This window comes from Leptonychotes weddellii, chromosome 8 (assembly GCF_054177405.1).
Source record: "Leptonychotes weddellii isolate Sample4059 chromosome 8, ASM5417740v2, whole genome shotgun sequence".
Classification (NCBI taxonomy): Eukaryota; Metazoa; Chordata; class Mammalia; order Carnivora; family Phocidae; genus Leptonychotes; species Leptonychotes weddellii.
In genome coordinates, this window is record NC_138376.1 from 130,585,470 (window position 1) to 130,600,843 (window position 15,374).

Here is a 15,374-nt window from a genome sequence, read left to right on the forward strand (position 1 = left end):
GCCGCGCCGGCCGCCCGTAGCTGGAAGTGACGGAGGCAGAGCGGCCGGGAAGCGGGGTGCCGGTGGGCGCCTGAGCGCGCTGTTGGCCTGCGCGGCGCCCGCTGCGGCACGGGCGGGGGGAGGCGCAGCGTCGGCCGCACCCTGCTGGCCTGGCGGGCTCTGGGCCGCGGTCCCCGGGCCTCCGTGGTGTCTTGCGCAGGCGCCGCCGCGGGAGCAGGTCGGCCTTGCCAGCCCCTCGTCCGCGGCTGGCGAGAGGATGAGCACCCGGCCCAGACCCGAAGACGCACCGCTTGCCCTCGTTTTCCTTGGCGCCGCCCGGGCCCCCAGACTGTTCCAGGGGCGCAGTTCCTCGCACCTCCCAGGCCCCAGGCTGAAACCCGCGAGTCGGTAGTGGAAGAGTGAATGCAGTATTCCGCTCGCGGGTGAGGTCTTCGTCCTCGAAAGGAAGCTTTCTCTGCTCCTACACTGTGTCATACTTACCCTGCAGGTGGTACTTGCAAATCGAAATTCGACGTTTTTAGGCCATTTTGGTTACAAAACTAAATCACAACAGCCTCAATGGCTGTAGGTCGGGTTATACGGGGTTGCCTCATAGGGTTTTATTTATTTCCTGTCCTTGTGGAATTAAATGCAATCATCTATCATCACTTTTAGCAATAGCTACTATTTTTTGAGTGCTGTGCGTGAGATGCTTTTCAGGTATTATCTCTAATTACTGCAACACTAGAAGATAATATCCTGTACCATTTACAGTTAGAACGGAGGCTCAGAATACTAACTTTTTCAAAGCAAGTGGTACAAGGAGTCTGAAGAAGAGTTCAAATTGAAGGTCCTAAGTATAGGTCCTTTCCACCGGCCCATACTGCCCTGGACAAGACCCTGGAGTATCGAGGAGTAAAGGTATGGGTGGGCACGTGCGCGCGCGCGGATGTAACGGGGAGGGCGGGTTCTGGCTTCTAGTGGGAGGAGAGGCCCATTCATAACTAACAGGAAAATGTACGGTCACGAGTCACAAGGTATTGCAGTATCTAATATTTCTCGATTTGAAGTAGGATTTTATTCCTAATTACCATGAGGTTAATTATTCAAGACAATATGTGCTTGCAAGTTAACATAAAAGCCGGCTTCTAGAATTGTGTATCTCTTGGTAGGGGATAGGATATTGTTATTCCCAAAAGCTGAAGGTTGTAACGACTTGAAGAAGTGCATTCCCTTCAGCTCCAGGAAGGATGAGCCATCGACGATTCAGTTAACTCTCATTTACTGTGTGCTGGGAGCTATGCTGTGTCGTGGGGGAACATTCTGGGTAAGATCTGACCTTGGTGCTCTAGGATCTTACAGTTTGGTTAAGGTTGCAGGGCAACTATATTGCAAGGGCGAATACAGCCAAAAGAGAAGACATTTCTTAAAGCTTCTGTTGCCATATCCAGGGCCTGCAGTAGTGGAGTAGATGGGCTTTTGTGCAAAAATGTTTGCCTGCCACCTGTCACTCCAGAACCAGAGCTCCTTGCTTAGAGTTCAGATGCTTTTTAAAAATGCAAGGAGTCCCTTTTGATATCACAGTAACCCTTTAGGACTGCATTTCTGTATCAGGCAGAAGACAAACCACACTAGGCTTTGAAGGAAGAGAATTAAGAGTTAACAGTGTAGAATTGTTAGAAAAAGAATAAGAAGAGATGTCTACGAGTATTGTGGACTTGGCAGCTGCAGGAAGCATTCACTCCCTTGTGGGACTGAGAGAACCAGGGCAGTGGTTGCAATTTTACAACTTAGAGACTTGGTGGAAGGTCCCACCCAGTTGAAACTTGGATCTACGAGGAAGGAGGTTGTGCTGCTCAGCTATGGGGCGGGCCTGACAGTTCTGGGAAGCAGACCTTTGAAGAGCAGGCGCTGGACAGCTGGTAGTGTGTCATGTGGGGGCACGGTGAAGAAGCTGGGCCTACAGGTGCTGGGAAAACTGCAGACTGGATTCTGCAACTGTGCTGCTGCTGGGGAGAAGCTCTAAGGGACAGAGAGTGGAGGGGAAGGCCCAGGTTGCAGGCAGCAGGAGCGGGTCCCGTCTTCCCCCTGCTCTCTTGCAGTGTCCGTGGTCCCTGAGCGGCTGAGCAGCGTGCGCCCTATGGGTCACAGCATAACTGCTTATTTGGCACACATTCCTTGGGTCTGTGGAAGATTGGTTGGCAGCCAGGGCTGAGAGTGGGGAGTGAGGCTTCTGGGCAATGGGAGGAGTGAACTGTGTAACAGAGGGTTGCTGAGAAGGATGCAGGAACTCAAGATGACCAGCTTCCAAACCAGGGAGCTGCTAGGGCTTAATCCCTCATGTTAGAACACACACCCCTTGACTTGATACAGCAGATGAAGACCCCGTGATAATTTTAGTCCCACAGTGTGACTCCTTTGCAGGTTTATAAGATGATGTTAGTGTAATGTGGGGATAATTGTGAGGATCTTGGTATTATTTAATCCTTCATGTAAAAGCATGGTTTGCTGCTTCTTATACCACATAAGGATTCAGAACTATGCTTTTTACTTGCATTTTAGTTTATTATGCTTGATTTTCTGCTTTTCCATTCTGCATTAAAAAAATTGCTCATTTCAATAACTTTGGGACAGTATAGGAATGCTGAAAGGAACAATGCACTATCCACAAGATGTACCAAGCTTCGGTACACTCCTATCTTCACAAATATTATTAAAAATTTCACATCTTCAACATTTATTTGATAAAGTTTATGTAAACTATCTTTGATTAATATTTAATCACAGTATTTTAATCATACAGCTCTCACGATAGCCAGAAGGTGTGTTAACAGTAGCTGTACCTAAGTATATTCTGAACTTAAGGTAGACTGGGATTTTCTTGTGACTTGAACATGTAATCGATATGACTCTGTTTTTACTTCTTTTAAGTAGTGTCTTCTGTGTCTTATATTTCAGATGCTAATAGAGGATCCGATTACCACTTGTCTTTCTCCCTCAGTCTATGATATGATCTGTAAACGCGGGTTTGACGTCAGAGAGAGTTGTGATACCAATCGCGTTGTAACTCAGAGGGGTGAAGTACGCTGGCAGACCATCACAGCCTGTGTGGCTTACACAGAGTCAGGTCTGTACGTTCTCTGCACCCCAAGCAGCTGTCAGTGCTGTTCCGTTTCAAACGTCGTGGCTGTAAAACCTTCCTTTCTGACCATTGTTTCTTCTAGTTAGAGGTTGTTACAATACAGACCTAGCTCAGAAGAGGAAAGGGATCAGGTGACACGGGAGGCAGTGAGGCCAGAGGAGCACAGGAGAGATACCAGAGCACTGAGCCAAGCAAGCCGTGTGCGAGAAGGAGGCCGTGGGCGTAACAGTCTCGCTCCATGCCAGCAGTCAGATGGAAGAGGGAAGAAAGTAGGGGTCCCAGGAATTCTGGGTAGGAAATGACCAGTAGGATATTACACAGCTGTCTTCAATGTTCCAGGCTTTATTGTACATTTTTTAGAGCAGGGATGTGGGTTGGGAAATTTAATAATAGTTATAAAAATTGCAAATGAACATGCTCTGGCCCAGCGGTTTCATCCCAGGAGTTTGTAAGACAGGCACACATACAGGTACGAACGAGTGTTTGTGCCAGGTTACTGTTGGTGCTGATTGTAAGCAAAAATGGAAGAAAACAACCCAAACGTTGGGAACAGCCAAGCATACAGCATGACTACGACAGGCACGCGAGAAAGCATTACGTGGTGGTGCGAAGGGTGGGGAGCCCATCGCCCTGAACCACGGGGCTAAGCGAAAAAATAGGAAGGGCATATCATTGTATTTGCTGTGTATGTATAAGTATTTCTAAATACCCCGAGGAATTAATAACTGTAGTTGCTATAGGAAGGAGAACTGGGTGGCCAGAAGGGAGACCTTCACCCTTTTATCTTTTTTGGGTGTGAGCCGTGTGAATGTTCAGCTTCAAACTTATCAGAAAATTAAAACAAAAAAATTCGTATGTTCTAAAATAACATCATTGGAAATCTCATAGTCTAATAATGTCAAGTAAAAAATCAGGTTAAAATATTATATATACAGTATGAACCTGATTTTGTATAAACTTCCATACAAGTAAAGTGAAGAAAATATTTTCTCTTGATTAACCTTTTTGTATCTTCCAACCTTGTACACTTCTAATAGTGTATTTTTCTTTTATTGTCAGATAAGCACCATGTAACTTACTTCCAGCAATATCTGGGTATCTTTATTGTAAGTTCAACTATAAACTGGTTGTTGATTTCATGGAAACTTCATAATTAAAGCACTTTTTCTTTGATGCTTAGGCATTTTCATCCCGTGGTAAGGAGCTGTAGTACTAACACTGCTTTTCTTATCCCTGAAGCCCAGAGTCTGGATTACCGGGGCACCGTGCTGCTGCTGGGCCCCGTGTGTGAGGCCGTCCACCGACATTTGTTATCTCTGACCAAGGGGCAGTTTGACATGCGATACACGCCGTGGCTGCAGTGGACAGCTTTTCCAGAGGTTTGGCCTGTGAACAACCTTTAGAAATAGAAGACTTGGCGAAGTCTGCTTAGAGGCCCTCGTTACCTGTTCATCTTAAAGGGGTCTCCTCCATCCTCTAAGCCCTCCGCCTGTGAAAAGGCTTGAGGGATGCAAGGGAAACTTGGAATGTAATGTAGTCGCCATGGCCTGAAACATCCTTGGAACAAAGGAAGTTTTTGGATGCAGTATCCATACTGGGGGTTGGAGAGTAGCTAGGTATGTGGGTGCTGGTCCTGGGAAGATGAGGATGGACTGCTCCAGAAAAAAGCAAAGACCTTATGGACAGACAGTAAGGTGTTCTTGAGACAGTGGGACAAGGAAACCAGGTGGGGATGCTTGGTTTGTGGAGGATGAATGGAAACGCCAGACGTTTTGGCTGGTTTGTTGGTTGGTGCAAACCAGCCATTGCACTTGGCACATTTAATGACCACAGTAGGGCAGTAACTATAAAAGGTCTAATTATAAAATACTTCAAATTTCCTGATGTAGATAGAAGGGTCATTGCTTCTCCCCTTGTAACAGCTCTTACATGACAGGCTGAGCTGCCTCACGTTTGTTGACTTTTAAGAACTAATCAGAATGGGAAATAAGATTTAGGTCAAAATATTTGACTTTTCAATTTACAGTTATGCCAGATTTATTGCTTTCAGTAAACATTTAAATGAAGAAAATGTTCAAAACTCCTTAGATATTAAACACTTTTTTGATTCTTTAGATATTGTTACAGTTGAGTCTTGGACAGTGCAGGGCTAAGGGTGCCCACCCCCTGTGCAGTTGCAAATCTGCATATAACTTTAGACTCCCTCAGAACTGAACTGCTAATAGCCGACTCTTGGCCACAAGCCTTACTGATAATGTAGTTGATTAACACGTATTTTAGATGTTTTATGTATTATATACTGTATGCTTGCAATGAAGTCAGCTAGAGAAACGTTATTAAGAAAATCATGAGGAAGAGAAAAATACACTTACAATACCGTACTGTATTTGTGGAAAAAATCCGCATGTAAGCCGACCTGTGGAGTCCAAACCCGTGTTCAGGGGTCAACTGTGTATTTATATAACAAATGTTTACCTGTACCAAGAAAGTCATGAAAATACACTAATTGAAATCTTTAGAAGTTTGAATTTCATAAATCGTATTGCTTGAGAAATACTTGGGGAAATGTTTCTTACTGATCACAAATTCTAACATATGTCTTGTTCTACACAGTTATTTCCTGAAATATTTGATGCTTTGGGAAGCCCTCAATGTCCCGCTATTCCTCTTAGCTTAATGAAACTGACGGCATGTCTAGAACGGGCTTTGGGTGATGTAAGTGTGAGACCTCTTTCTTTGGTTCACTGAAGTATCTGAATGAACATCAGACTTTTACAGTTGTCCTCAGATTTCTTGATTTTAATTCTTGTTTTCCTATGAAATGTAATCATTTGGCACAGATGTTTAATATTTTTCTTTTTCAATGATTATGAAATCAAAACATTGGTGACTTCAGTGTTTTTCTCCCTCATTTGTACAAACAGTGGCTTTATGGGTGGGTTTTTTCTTCACATTGTTTGGTTCATTACAATGCAACTGTAACACAATCCTTCTTTGAATTGTAGGTGTATTTACTGAATGGGAAGGAATGCCCCTTTCTTTTGAGAGATCTGCTTGCGTCTGAGGAGCTTGCCGAGGTCTTTGGTCGGTCTGTGGTAAGCTTGTTCACCTAAACCTGATAGAGTAGACACAGCACAAAGCCATTCATAGTAGCTCTACTTTTGCTCCTCAGAAATTGATGCTGCAGTAGGAAAAAGTTGATGACAGCTGTAATTTGAGCATATTCTCCTTTGCCACCTCCCCTTTCAAAATTGCCACTTTTCCAGCCACAAGACACACGTCTCTTATCCTGGGTCTTGGCGTGGTATAATAGCCCTGGTGGGACAGCCTCGGGGGGCCAGCTGGATGAACAATTTGAACTCTATTGCTTTCATTAATTATACGTTAATAATTATCATAATAGCATATTCTAGAATAAAATTTTGACCATTTAGGGAGGGATATTAAAGTTTTATACTAAAATATCCATTTTTTTTTTTTTTTAACATGTGGGAGTTTATGCCGTTCTGCAACTGTTCAGACTTACAGTGAAAAAAAACTAGATGCCAGTTTAAAACCACGCAGAGCTGTATACTTTGTCAAAATCTTCAACAGGCCACAACCGAGTGAGGCAGGATCAAGGTGCAGAAGAATGCCAAGATAGCGTCCTGGGCAAAGCTGAGCCTGCCGAGCCAGGACGATGTTTAAAATGCTGGTGTAATATGTTACCAGCTAGACTTGCTATTTTTGGATAAGAAATCTGTTTTCAGTAAAGCTCTCCCACTTTACAGTGGTTCCCTGTCAGCTTAAAGAGCACTTTGTTTAGTGGAGAATATGGAGTGAAGACCAAGTACAAAATTCTTGTAGTTATACTGACTTCTGAAACAGATCCATGTGTTTGGCCTGTTGTTTGTTGTCGGCCTGGGTGCTGTTAGCCTCTTGCTGACCTGCAGCCACTCTCAGCCCCAGATCCTTCTACTAGTCCATTGGCTTCTGTATTTCTGATTGCCCATGTGGTATGAACAATTAATTAAAGTTAGTAGTAAACTAAATTAAAAATAAATATAGCTAAGAGAGTATTATTATGATTATTAGTATTAGGTATTACTATTCAAGTATTAAAAATTGATGTGAGCATGAAGAGTTTCTGGAGTTGCATGGAGAGACTGGTTGCCAAGGGTTCTGATGCTGAGTTGAAACCCTCTTTGTAACTTCTGCTCTGGCTTGTCCTGCCCTTTGAGAGAAATTCAGGATCTGTGCATCCATTTCCTCCTCTCAGCAAGAGTCCTTCAGGCGTCTGAAGATAGCTTTCCTTCCTTCTCCGTGTCTTCTGGAGGCATACTCTTCCTTGTCATATGACTTGGTTTTGAGTTATTTTAGTCTCTGCATATCTTCTATTATCCTGAATGTGTTCTAAAGTGTTGCCCTCCAAACCAAGAGCGAGCCCATGGAAATGCACGAGTCTTGCCATCTGATAAGCGGGATCCCCATAGTGGGTGTCTTTATAAGTGGAGGGAGAGAAGCAGGTGAATGGTGAGCTTCCAGCCAATAGCTAAGTAGGGGAGGTCTGGGCTGGGAGCATCCGTGGGCCAGCCCCTCCTCACAGGGTCTGCCTCCTGTGGATTTCCTGTTCCCCACTTTGTGCTTTGTTTTATCTAGGTAGTAGGCACGCTTGATGTGCCGGATGAAAGCAGCATAGCCTGGGACAGATCTCATCCCCCTTTATAGCTCGTGGCCCCTGAGGCCTAGCTTTCAGCTCTCCATGCTTGTATTCCTCATCTGCACAGTGGGATTAATAGTAATGCCCTCCTCATAGGTTGTTCTGAGGATGAATGAGTAATAAATACACACAAAATGTGTTTGACGTGTTAAATGCCTAGTAATGTTTGAATACTATTAGACGATTACTAGTACTACCGTACGCCAGCCAGAGTGTCGGGTCTGCTCTAAAGAAGAAAGCAGACGTTCTCCCACTACTATATCAGTTTATTCCGTAGTTCCGTGAATATTTAACTGTGCAGTAATCTGTTCTTAACCTGATTAGATGGACGTGCTGAAAGTCTTCGTCGGATCTCCACGTGGACTCAACCTGCGTAATACCCTATGGCACGGCTTTGCCTCCCCTCATGAGATCCCCCCAAAGTACGTTGCTAGGAAAGTAATTTTCTCTCTTCTTTGATGTACTTAAGAGTTTGTTTTATCTTGAATTTTACGTTGGGCAAAGATGTGTTTTGGGAAAGATGAGAGTTTTGAGGCAGGAATTTGAAGATCAAACTGAATCGATAAACACCTGGTGTGTGACAGGGTTGGGACCCCACTGACTTCCACCCCAGAGGCAGCTGTGAGGCCGAGCCTCACAGAGGTGACAAGGGGCACTGCCTGCTGGGGGGTGGGAGACCCTGAGAACTGCTCTCTCGAGCCTCCCAGCCCTCGTGTAGCTGAATTCCCACACGCAGCCAGGGGGAGTTTCCTACAATTGAATAGTGTTGTACTTCCTTAATTTTAAACTTGTTCTTTTGAAAGTAAATCTCTTTATGTGTACAACAGTCCATTTTTCTAACAGATCCTGTGGTGTTTTGCACTAGATACTGTTCAATGATGGTACTGTTGACCGTGGGATTGGGTCAGCTGCTGAAGAGTTACTTGCAACAAGCTAAACTTGTGTTGGCACACCGACCTTTCATCGTTCTCACAAACCTTGAGGATTTGGCCGTTTTCCCTGGCAAGTATTACACTTCACAGTTTCCCCTGAATGTGTCTTCATAAAGGTAGGGATAAAGTCAGGAAGTGGCACGGGGACTTGAGCCCTTTCGATGGACTACTTTCCAGAGGCAGGAGAAGATGAACTTTCAAAGCTGCTTAAACTTTGCTACATAAAACCTCACCCCCTACAGCGGGACTGAATCTCTGAGGTAAATCATGGCAGGAGTAACCCAGATCACCTTATCCTGGCAGTCTTAGCCTTTTTGTGCCACAGACCCTTTGGTAGTCCGCTGACTGCCAGTAATACACACTTTTTAAGACTTTATTTTTTAGGGCAATTTTCAGTTTGGAACAAAATGGATGGGAAGGTGCAGAGATTCCCCGGAAGCCCCCGCCCTGACACGTGCAGCATCCCCCCGCAGAGCACATTTGTTGCCAGGGATGAACCTGCACAGACAGGTCATCATCAGGCAGGGTCCCTAGTTTACCTCAGGGTTCAGTCTTGTTCCTCTCCCTTCTGAAAATGTATCTTACTTTTCTTAGCGTGGTCAGCTGGTCAGCCCTGCCGTCCTCTCGTCATAGCTGTGGCCTGAGTCATGAAGAGGCCGTCGTGCGCCTCCCCTTGCCCCAGGGGTGCCACGGTCACCTACGACTCGTGGGCCTCCTGCCCTGAGTCTGCTTACGTTGTTCTTCTACTAATTAGGGTGATTGTGCTTAAAACTCTTGTTATTTTGCAGATGTTACTTCTGAGGTACTTTCAGTGTTAGAAGAAGTGATGAAGAAATCCACTTTCATATTAAAGGTCATGTTGCCGTACTGGGAAGCTGCATTAATCGGGTTCAGGTCACACAGGTAAGTGAGGAGGCTGGTCCTCTCCAGGACGGCTGAGCTTAAAATGCCTTCACAGTGCTGACTGAAACGTTACGTATCAGCCTTTTGGTGTAGTCGATACCGATAATCATTCTTTGGAATCAACTTTTCGGTGTCATTTGAGTTCTAACTATGAGAGAACCATGTGTCCCGTGTTAAAGAATCCTGCAGCCAGGAGGAGGTAAGTTCGACTCGGTTTCCTGAGGAGCAAAGCAGATGCACGTGGACATCGCGAGGCCCACGGCCTTTGCCTCCCTTCAGGTTCTGTTGTCCGTGCGTTCGTTCGTACCTTGAGAACCCACCCAAATCCTGCAATCTGAGTATTTCTTACAAGTAGTGGGAAGAATTGGGCAGATCTTTGATGACCTTTTATTCTGGAGCTTCTCTTATGTCAGAACAGTGGAAAATAGATTTAAGCTCACGAGTCTAAGGAGCCTGTGATTCTGCATTGTTTCTCATGTTAGCGAGTATGGTCACCCCTCCTTGCCTTGATCACACATTGGTAATATCTGGAACAAAGCACCGTTATTTGGGGTCGATGCCAGTGTTTACTTTTAAAGCTTGAGATTTGCCTATTTTACTTCAATTTCACAGGTTTGCCGACTGTGCCATGTTGTTACTGACACAGTTAGAGACGGGACTCAGGAGAGTTTTTGCCGCTGTTAACCAATGTCCAAAAAGACTTCTGACCGCTGAGGTACACATGCTTCCGTGATTGATGGTGGTTGCCGCTGTATTGAGTTTTCTCTGCCTAATTAAAAGTTTTTAATATCTCATTTTTGTTTAGCATTAAATGAATTTTTTAGCTAAGAATTTTCTTTGGAACGCTTGAGTGTTGTTTTTTTGTGGCTTCCTATTATAATGATTTTATATGGTGTATAATTATTTGTGATTGTTTTTGATCGTTCTGTATTTCCAAGTATTTCAGACTTGTCAGGAGAGTAGAAACCGCGTAGCCTTGTAGCCGCAGGACGCAGCTCTGGGCCAGAACTGCCAGGGAGCTTGGGGAAGCTTCTGGGTGGCCCTGTGCCCAGTCACCTGGCAGAGGCAAGAGGGTGCGTGTGTCGGGGCTGCCCCCGGAACTCTTGTTCCTCCCACTCAGTCAGCTTCGTCTTTCCGCCCCTTTCCAGAGGCATTCCTCGCCATTCTGTTCCCAACCCTGTGCTCCCTGGATCTGCTGCGGTAGATCTTACTCCCTCCCATGTCTTAGCCGCCCTGCTCCCAGGGGAACAAGGATTGGAAAATACTTCGAACCAATGAAAGCGAAAGCCTGACACAGGCTGAGCTGTCAATGCGGCCGGAGAGGTGTCGGGACAACAGTCTGTCCTATGAATGGCAGGTGCTGTCCCAGGCAGTCGTCTCCTCAAACTCAGCTCATCCTCCTCCCGAGTTAGGCTTACCCCATTTGCTGAACGTTTTCAGGTCTCAAACTCCTTTATTGCTACAAAGCTCACTTTTCTTCCCACAAATTTGTTCTCTGGTGTTCCTTATTATCCCCGTCTGCTCAGGCGCTGGGTACCAGCCTCCAGCACCACCTTGTGCTGCGTCCCCTTAATCCACTCAGTGTCCAGCCGCACCCGTCTGTTCTCAACGCTGAGGCCTCACCCGGCTCCTCTCTCAGTGATAAATAGTCTTAACGTCTTTCATGGTCTCATCTGCTTAGAACTTTAGGGGCACCCCAGTACCTGCAGCGAGCTTTGAGCTTGCGCGGGGCGTTCGGGGACCCCATGTGGACCCACCTTCCTCCGGTCTGTCTCCTCCTGTCGGATTCCTCCGGCATAACCGAGGCCCCTCGCCAGTTCCAGAACGTTCTTTTTGCTGGCTTTGCCCACTGTCCCTGCCAGACCGCTTCAGGCCACGTGAGTGACCTCCAGAGCCTCGACCCCTCCGATTGCAACAGCTTCTCTTCCCTGCGTCCTGCCTCTGTTTTATCTCCGGGCACTTCGGTGCCTTCTGTGCCTGTTTGGACAGGTTTCTAGTGCAGGCTCCTCAGGAGTGCAGTGCTCACGTTTGTGTCCCCTGATGCCCATGCCTGGTGCCTTTCCCGTCCGCTCTGCCCTGGGCAGTGCCAGGCAGTGTCGTGCAGCGTCTGTCTCCAGCAGAAAGAGCGAGAACCCCGGTTGTCACAGCTCTCACTCGAGTACACTTGGTATTACTTCACGGGGGTGTAAACAGATTCGGTCATTTACATGTTATTTGGCCACACAAGTAAATAGCATGACTGTTTTTATCAAACAGTGTCTTAAATTGTAGGCCAGGCTCTTGTTCAGAATAAACAACGGTGTCAACTTACTTATAAGGCAATGCATATGTGAAAATGCTTTATAAAGCTGTAAAGTGCTGTGCACAGGTGGTTACTGTTTACTGAATACTTACAGCATAAGGTCTCTGAGATCAGTGGAAGATCGGAAGATGAGTAAGACGGTGTGACTTTAAGAAGCTTATGTACGAGGGGTGAGAGAGAAGACATTTATACCCATTCCTTAAACAAGGTAGAAGTTAATGCCTGCAGTTTATGGAGATCAGTGAAAAGTTCGGTATTTAGTAGGCAGTTGGATGCTTAGACTGGGGCTCAGGAGAAGTTTTAGGGTCAGTAGCATAGGCTTGGGGGCTGTAAAGATAACAGACTTTATAGGTTTCTATGTCGTAATAAATGTTGGAGGAAATTTCATATGTTAAATTGAAAATATGTTAAATGAGACACTTTTTTTTGAGAGCTGGCTTCCACAGAATGCTGATTTCATCACAGTGTGTGTAAAATCTTACTGAATTCCCCAGCGGACTTTCAGGATGGGCACTACTCGTGTCCCGTTTTGCAGAGAAACCTAGGTGGGAAGGTGCACAGGGTCTCGCTTCCAGGGAGCACGGAAGCCGGGAGTAGATGTTGAGAGAGCCAGCTGCAGAGCCTGTGTCCGTAGACGGGACCGATCACACCAGGAAGCGTGCAAAACACAGGCCGTTTGTGGGAGAACATGTCCAGTTTGCTGACTTGCACACACGTGTGTGAGTCGTGCTGTGTGATGAGAAGAACCTGAGCTGAAGCACGTGGTGAGAGCAGAGTTTGAACAGGGCCCCCCTGCCAGGCTCACCGTAAGTCCCCATCTTTGATGATACGCCACGATGCCAATGGCATTCTTCCCAAGGTGCTGCTGTGTTAAGATTTATTTTCAAAAGAAGGTTTCATATTTTTGGCCATGTACTAGAATTGATTTTTCTCCTTTGAGTACTTACGTTTTGTTTTAATTATTTCTTTTCTTTCCTTTTCTGAAGTCCACGGCTCTTTATACCACCTTCGACGAAGTAAGTTAACTTAGGGAGTATCTGGAAACAAATAAAACATTGTTTTTTACTACACAGGAAATGTTGATAGTCATACATGCAAAAAACCCCACTTTATTATAAAGTGTAGTTTTCAGGCTAATTTTGAGATCCAGTATGATTTACCTAGTTTCTGAAGTTATGGAAAGAGCAACATTGGAAAATGCCAAGAGATACTAATATTATATGCTATGATTATTTAGAGGTTACATTTTAGATTTAAGATTAACACTTGCTTCTTTTGCACATGAAATATACATGAACTGCGGTTGTAAGTGTACAACAATGCATTTAATCTGTGAATTGGGTTTGTGAATCTAAAGCTAAAAATCTGGGCGAGTAAAAATTGCCATTGAAAATATTTTTTATCACTTTAGAGTATAGAGGCTTTTATGTGTGTGTAATCCTGGATAATAATTCTCATGAAGCCTGAAGTGTGATTTCACAGTTAGCCGACAGGAGGAAACAAAGGGAGAGTCTCTGGGGAGAGATTTGGGTGTTTAGATTACTTTGCCTTTAAGATAACTCTTAGATTCCTTAGTAAATGGGTGGTGGGTGGGATTAAACAATGTGTCTGTTTACTTGTAGACTTTATTCCATTAGGTAAATAACTTGTATAATTTAATACATAATATGTTTGATGCTGTGAGGATTAAATTAGATAATGTAGTCATATCTGTATGGGATTAGGGTCTGTTGCGTTGGATTGGGTGGTTGGGTTCCAAACTGGTGTGTTAAGAAGTGATGTATAAGGTAACTCTGATGTATACTTCTATCCACATACACACACATGGATGCACACTCACACATGTGAATATACATGAACACATACAAATAGGAACACACAAGCACATGCAAATACATACATACACACATACTTACACATACGAATACACTTGAAGACACATACACACATACATGCATGTACTTCTAGATATACGTAAACACACATACATACAATACAGAAGCATGCACAGATATATACACACGTCCACCTACACGCATGTAAATACACATCAGCATATGTATGCACAAATACACCTATAAATACACATCCACACACATATATACACATTATCACACGTATCCATATATGCACGTAAGTACACATAAACACCCACATACACATACAATTAAGATACATACATATTCCTATGTATTCCTAAAGTCATCATACTGGTTAAGAAAATGGGTGGCTGGCTAGGTCTTTAAGACTGTCCTTATTTCCTTTGCTCTGGGCTTCTGTAGCATGTTGTAACCAGAGATCCTCCATCCTTTGACTCTGAAGGTTCTGTATGTACATGTGTGTGCACTAATTAATTAATGTATTTATCTTTGGTGTTTTAGATATTGGCAAAACACTTGGATGATGGTAAAATCAATCAGCTTCCTCTTTTGCTTGGAGAGCCTGCAATGGTAAAATACTAGGCCTTTTCTGATCTCATATTCTTCTATTTATGGATGTGGTTAGCACTTCTCCAAAATGAAGTTAATCTTGGCTTGTGATCTGCTCACAAAGAGCACTTCTGAACCACCCCCGCACTGTCTCAACGTCACACCCGCGGCAGATTGCAGCTTGGGCTTCAAGGCCCTTTTTCTGAGGCCTGCTGCTGGAGCTGCCCTGCCCCCCCGGCGGCCTGTGAGTGTGTCGCTGGGACCGTGGTGCTGGAGGGGCCAGATAGTGGTGTCCAGCCGGGTCCGTTTCCTACTTAACACTGTTGGTTTTTTATGAAACTATTACAATGGCTACTTTGGACTCTCAGTAGAATTTTTATATTTCTTCCTTTCCACTGAGCGTTATTAGCAGCCTGGGTTCTAATGGGTGACATTAGTGGGATTCTGCGCGGTCTCTGGGTGTCGTTTCTGGCAGCAGGAAGTGAGGGTGAGTGAGCGAGTTTATCTGACATTTGTTTCCCTCCTGAATCTCCGGGACTGCTCCGTCCACCAGCCGCTCGCCCGGCTCAGCACTTCTGACTCTTTCTGCTCCAGCCTGCACTGGGGAAGCAGCAGCTGTCCTCACTGTGGGGGGCTTCACAGAGGAGGGCACAGATCTGAGAGAGGCCTCAGGACAGGGAGGGGCAAGGGCTGTGTTGAGGCAGGAGGAAAGTTAGCTTCCAGACGTGGACACCTCTACCTGTTCCTTCGGGGGGATGTGAGTAAGACCTGGTGAGTTTTAATAAGCACTGGTGCTGTCCACTTCCCTGTCAGTCCTCCCCAAGCAGCAGGGGGCAGTTAGACCGGGGCTTCCCAGGGAGGGTCCTGCCCCAAGCGGCGGGGGGCAGTTAGAGAGACCGGGGCTCCCCAGGGAGGGTCCTGCCCCAAGCGGCGGGCCTCAGTTAGACCGGGGCTTCCCAGGGAGGGTCCTGCCCCAAGCGGCGGGGGG

General features: G+C 45.5%; 1 protein-coding gene across 9 annotated transcripts in view; it reads left to right on the plus strand.

Moving 5' to 3' along the window:
• The first annotated feature begins 11 nt into the window (after positions 1 to 11).
• The window catches only part of ERMARD (ER membrane associated RNA degradation), a 24,607-nt gene continuing 9,244 nt past the window's right edge, over positions 12 to 15,374 (plus strand). For 2 of the 9 annotated variants that reach the window (XM_081829333.1, XM_081829336.1), the window contains exons 1-11: positions 13 to 900; positions 2,938 to 3,106; positions 4,361 to 4,500; positions 5,735 to 5,836; positions 6,127 to 6,216; positions 8,145 to 8,242; positions 8,686 to 8,822; positions 9,541 to 9,655; positions 10,268 to 10,370; positions 12,944 to 12,973; positions 14,339 to 14,407. In XM_081829333.1, coding sequence (XP_081685459.1) covers positions 2,938 to 3,106; positions 4,361 to 4,500; positions 5,735 to 5,836; positions 6,127 to 6,216; positions 8,145 to 8,242; positions 8,686 to 8,822; positions 9,541 to 9,655; positions 10,268 to 10,370; positions 12,944 to 12,973; positions 14,339 to 14,407 — 1,053 coding nt within the window. In that variant the 5' untranslated portion in view covers positions 13 to 900. Of the gene's footprint in view, positions 901 to 2,937; positions 3,107 to 4,301; positions 4,848 to 5,734; positions 5,837 to 6,126; positions 6,217 to 8,144; positions 8,243 to 8,685; positions 8,823 to 9,540; positions 9,656 to 10,267; positions 10,371 to 12,943; positions 12,974 to 14,338; positions 14,408 to 15,374 lie in introns of those variants that run through there. The other 7 variants (XM_081829335.1, XM_081829334.1, XM_081829339.1 and 4 more) reach the window with 7 other exon arrangements.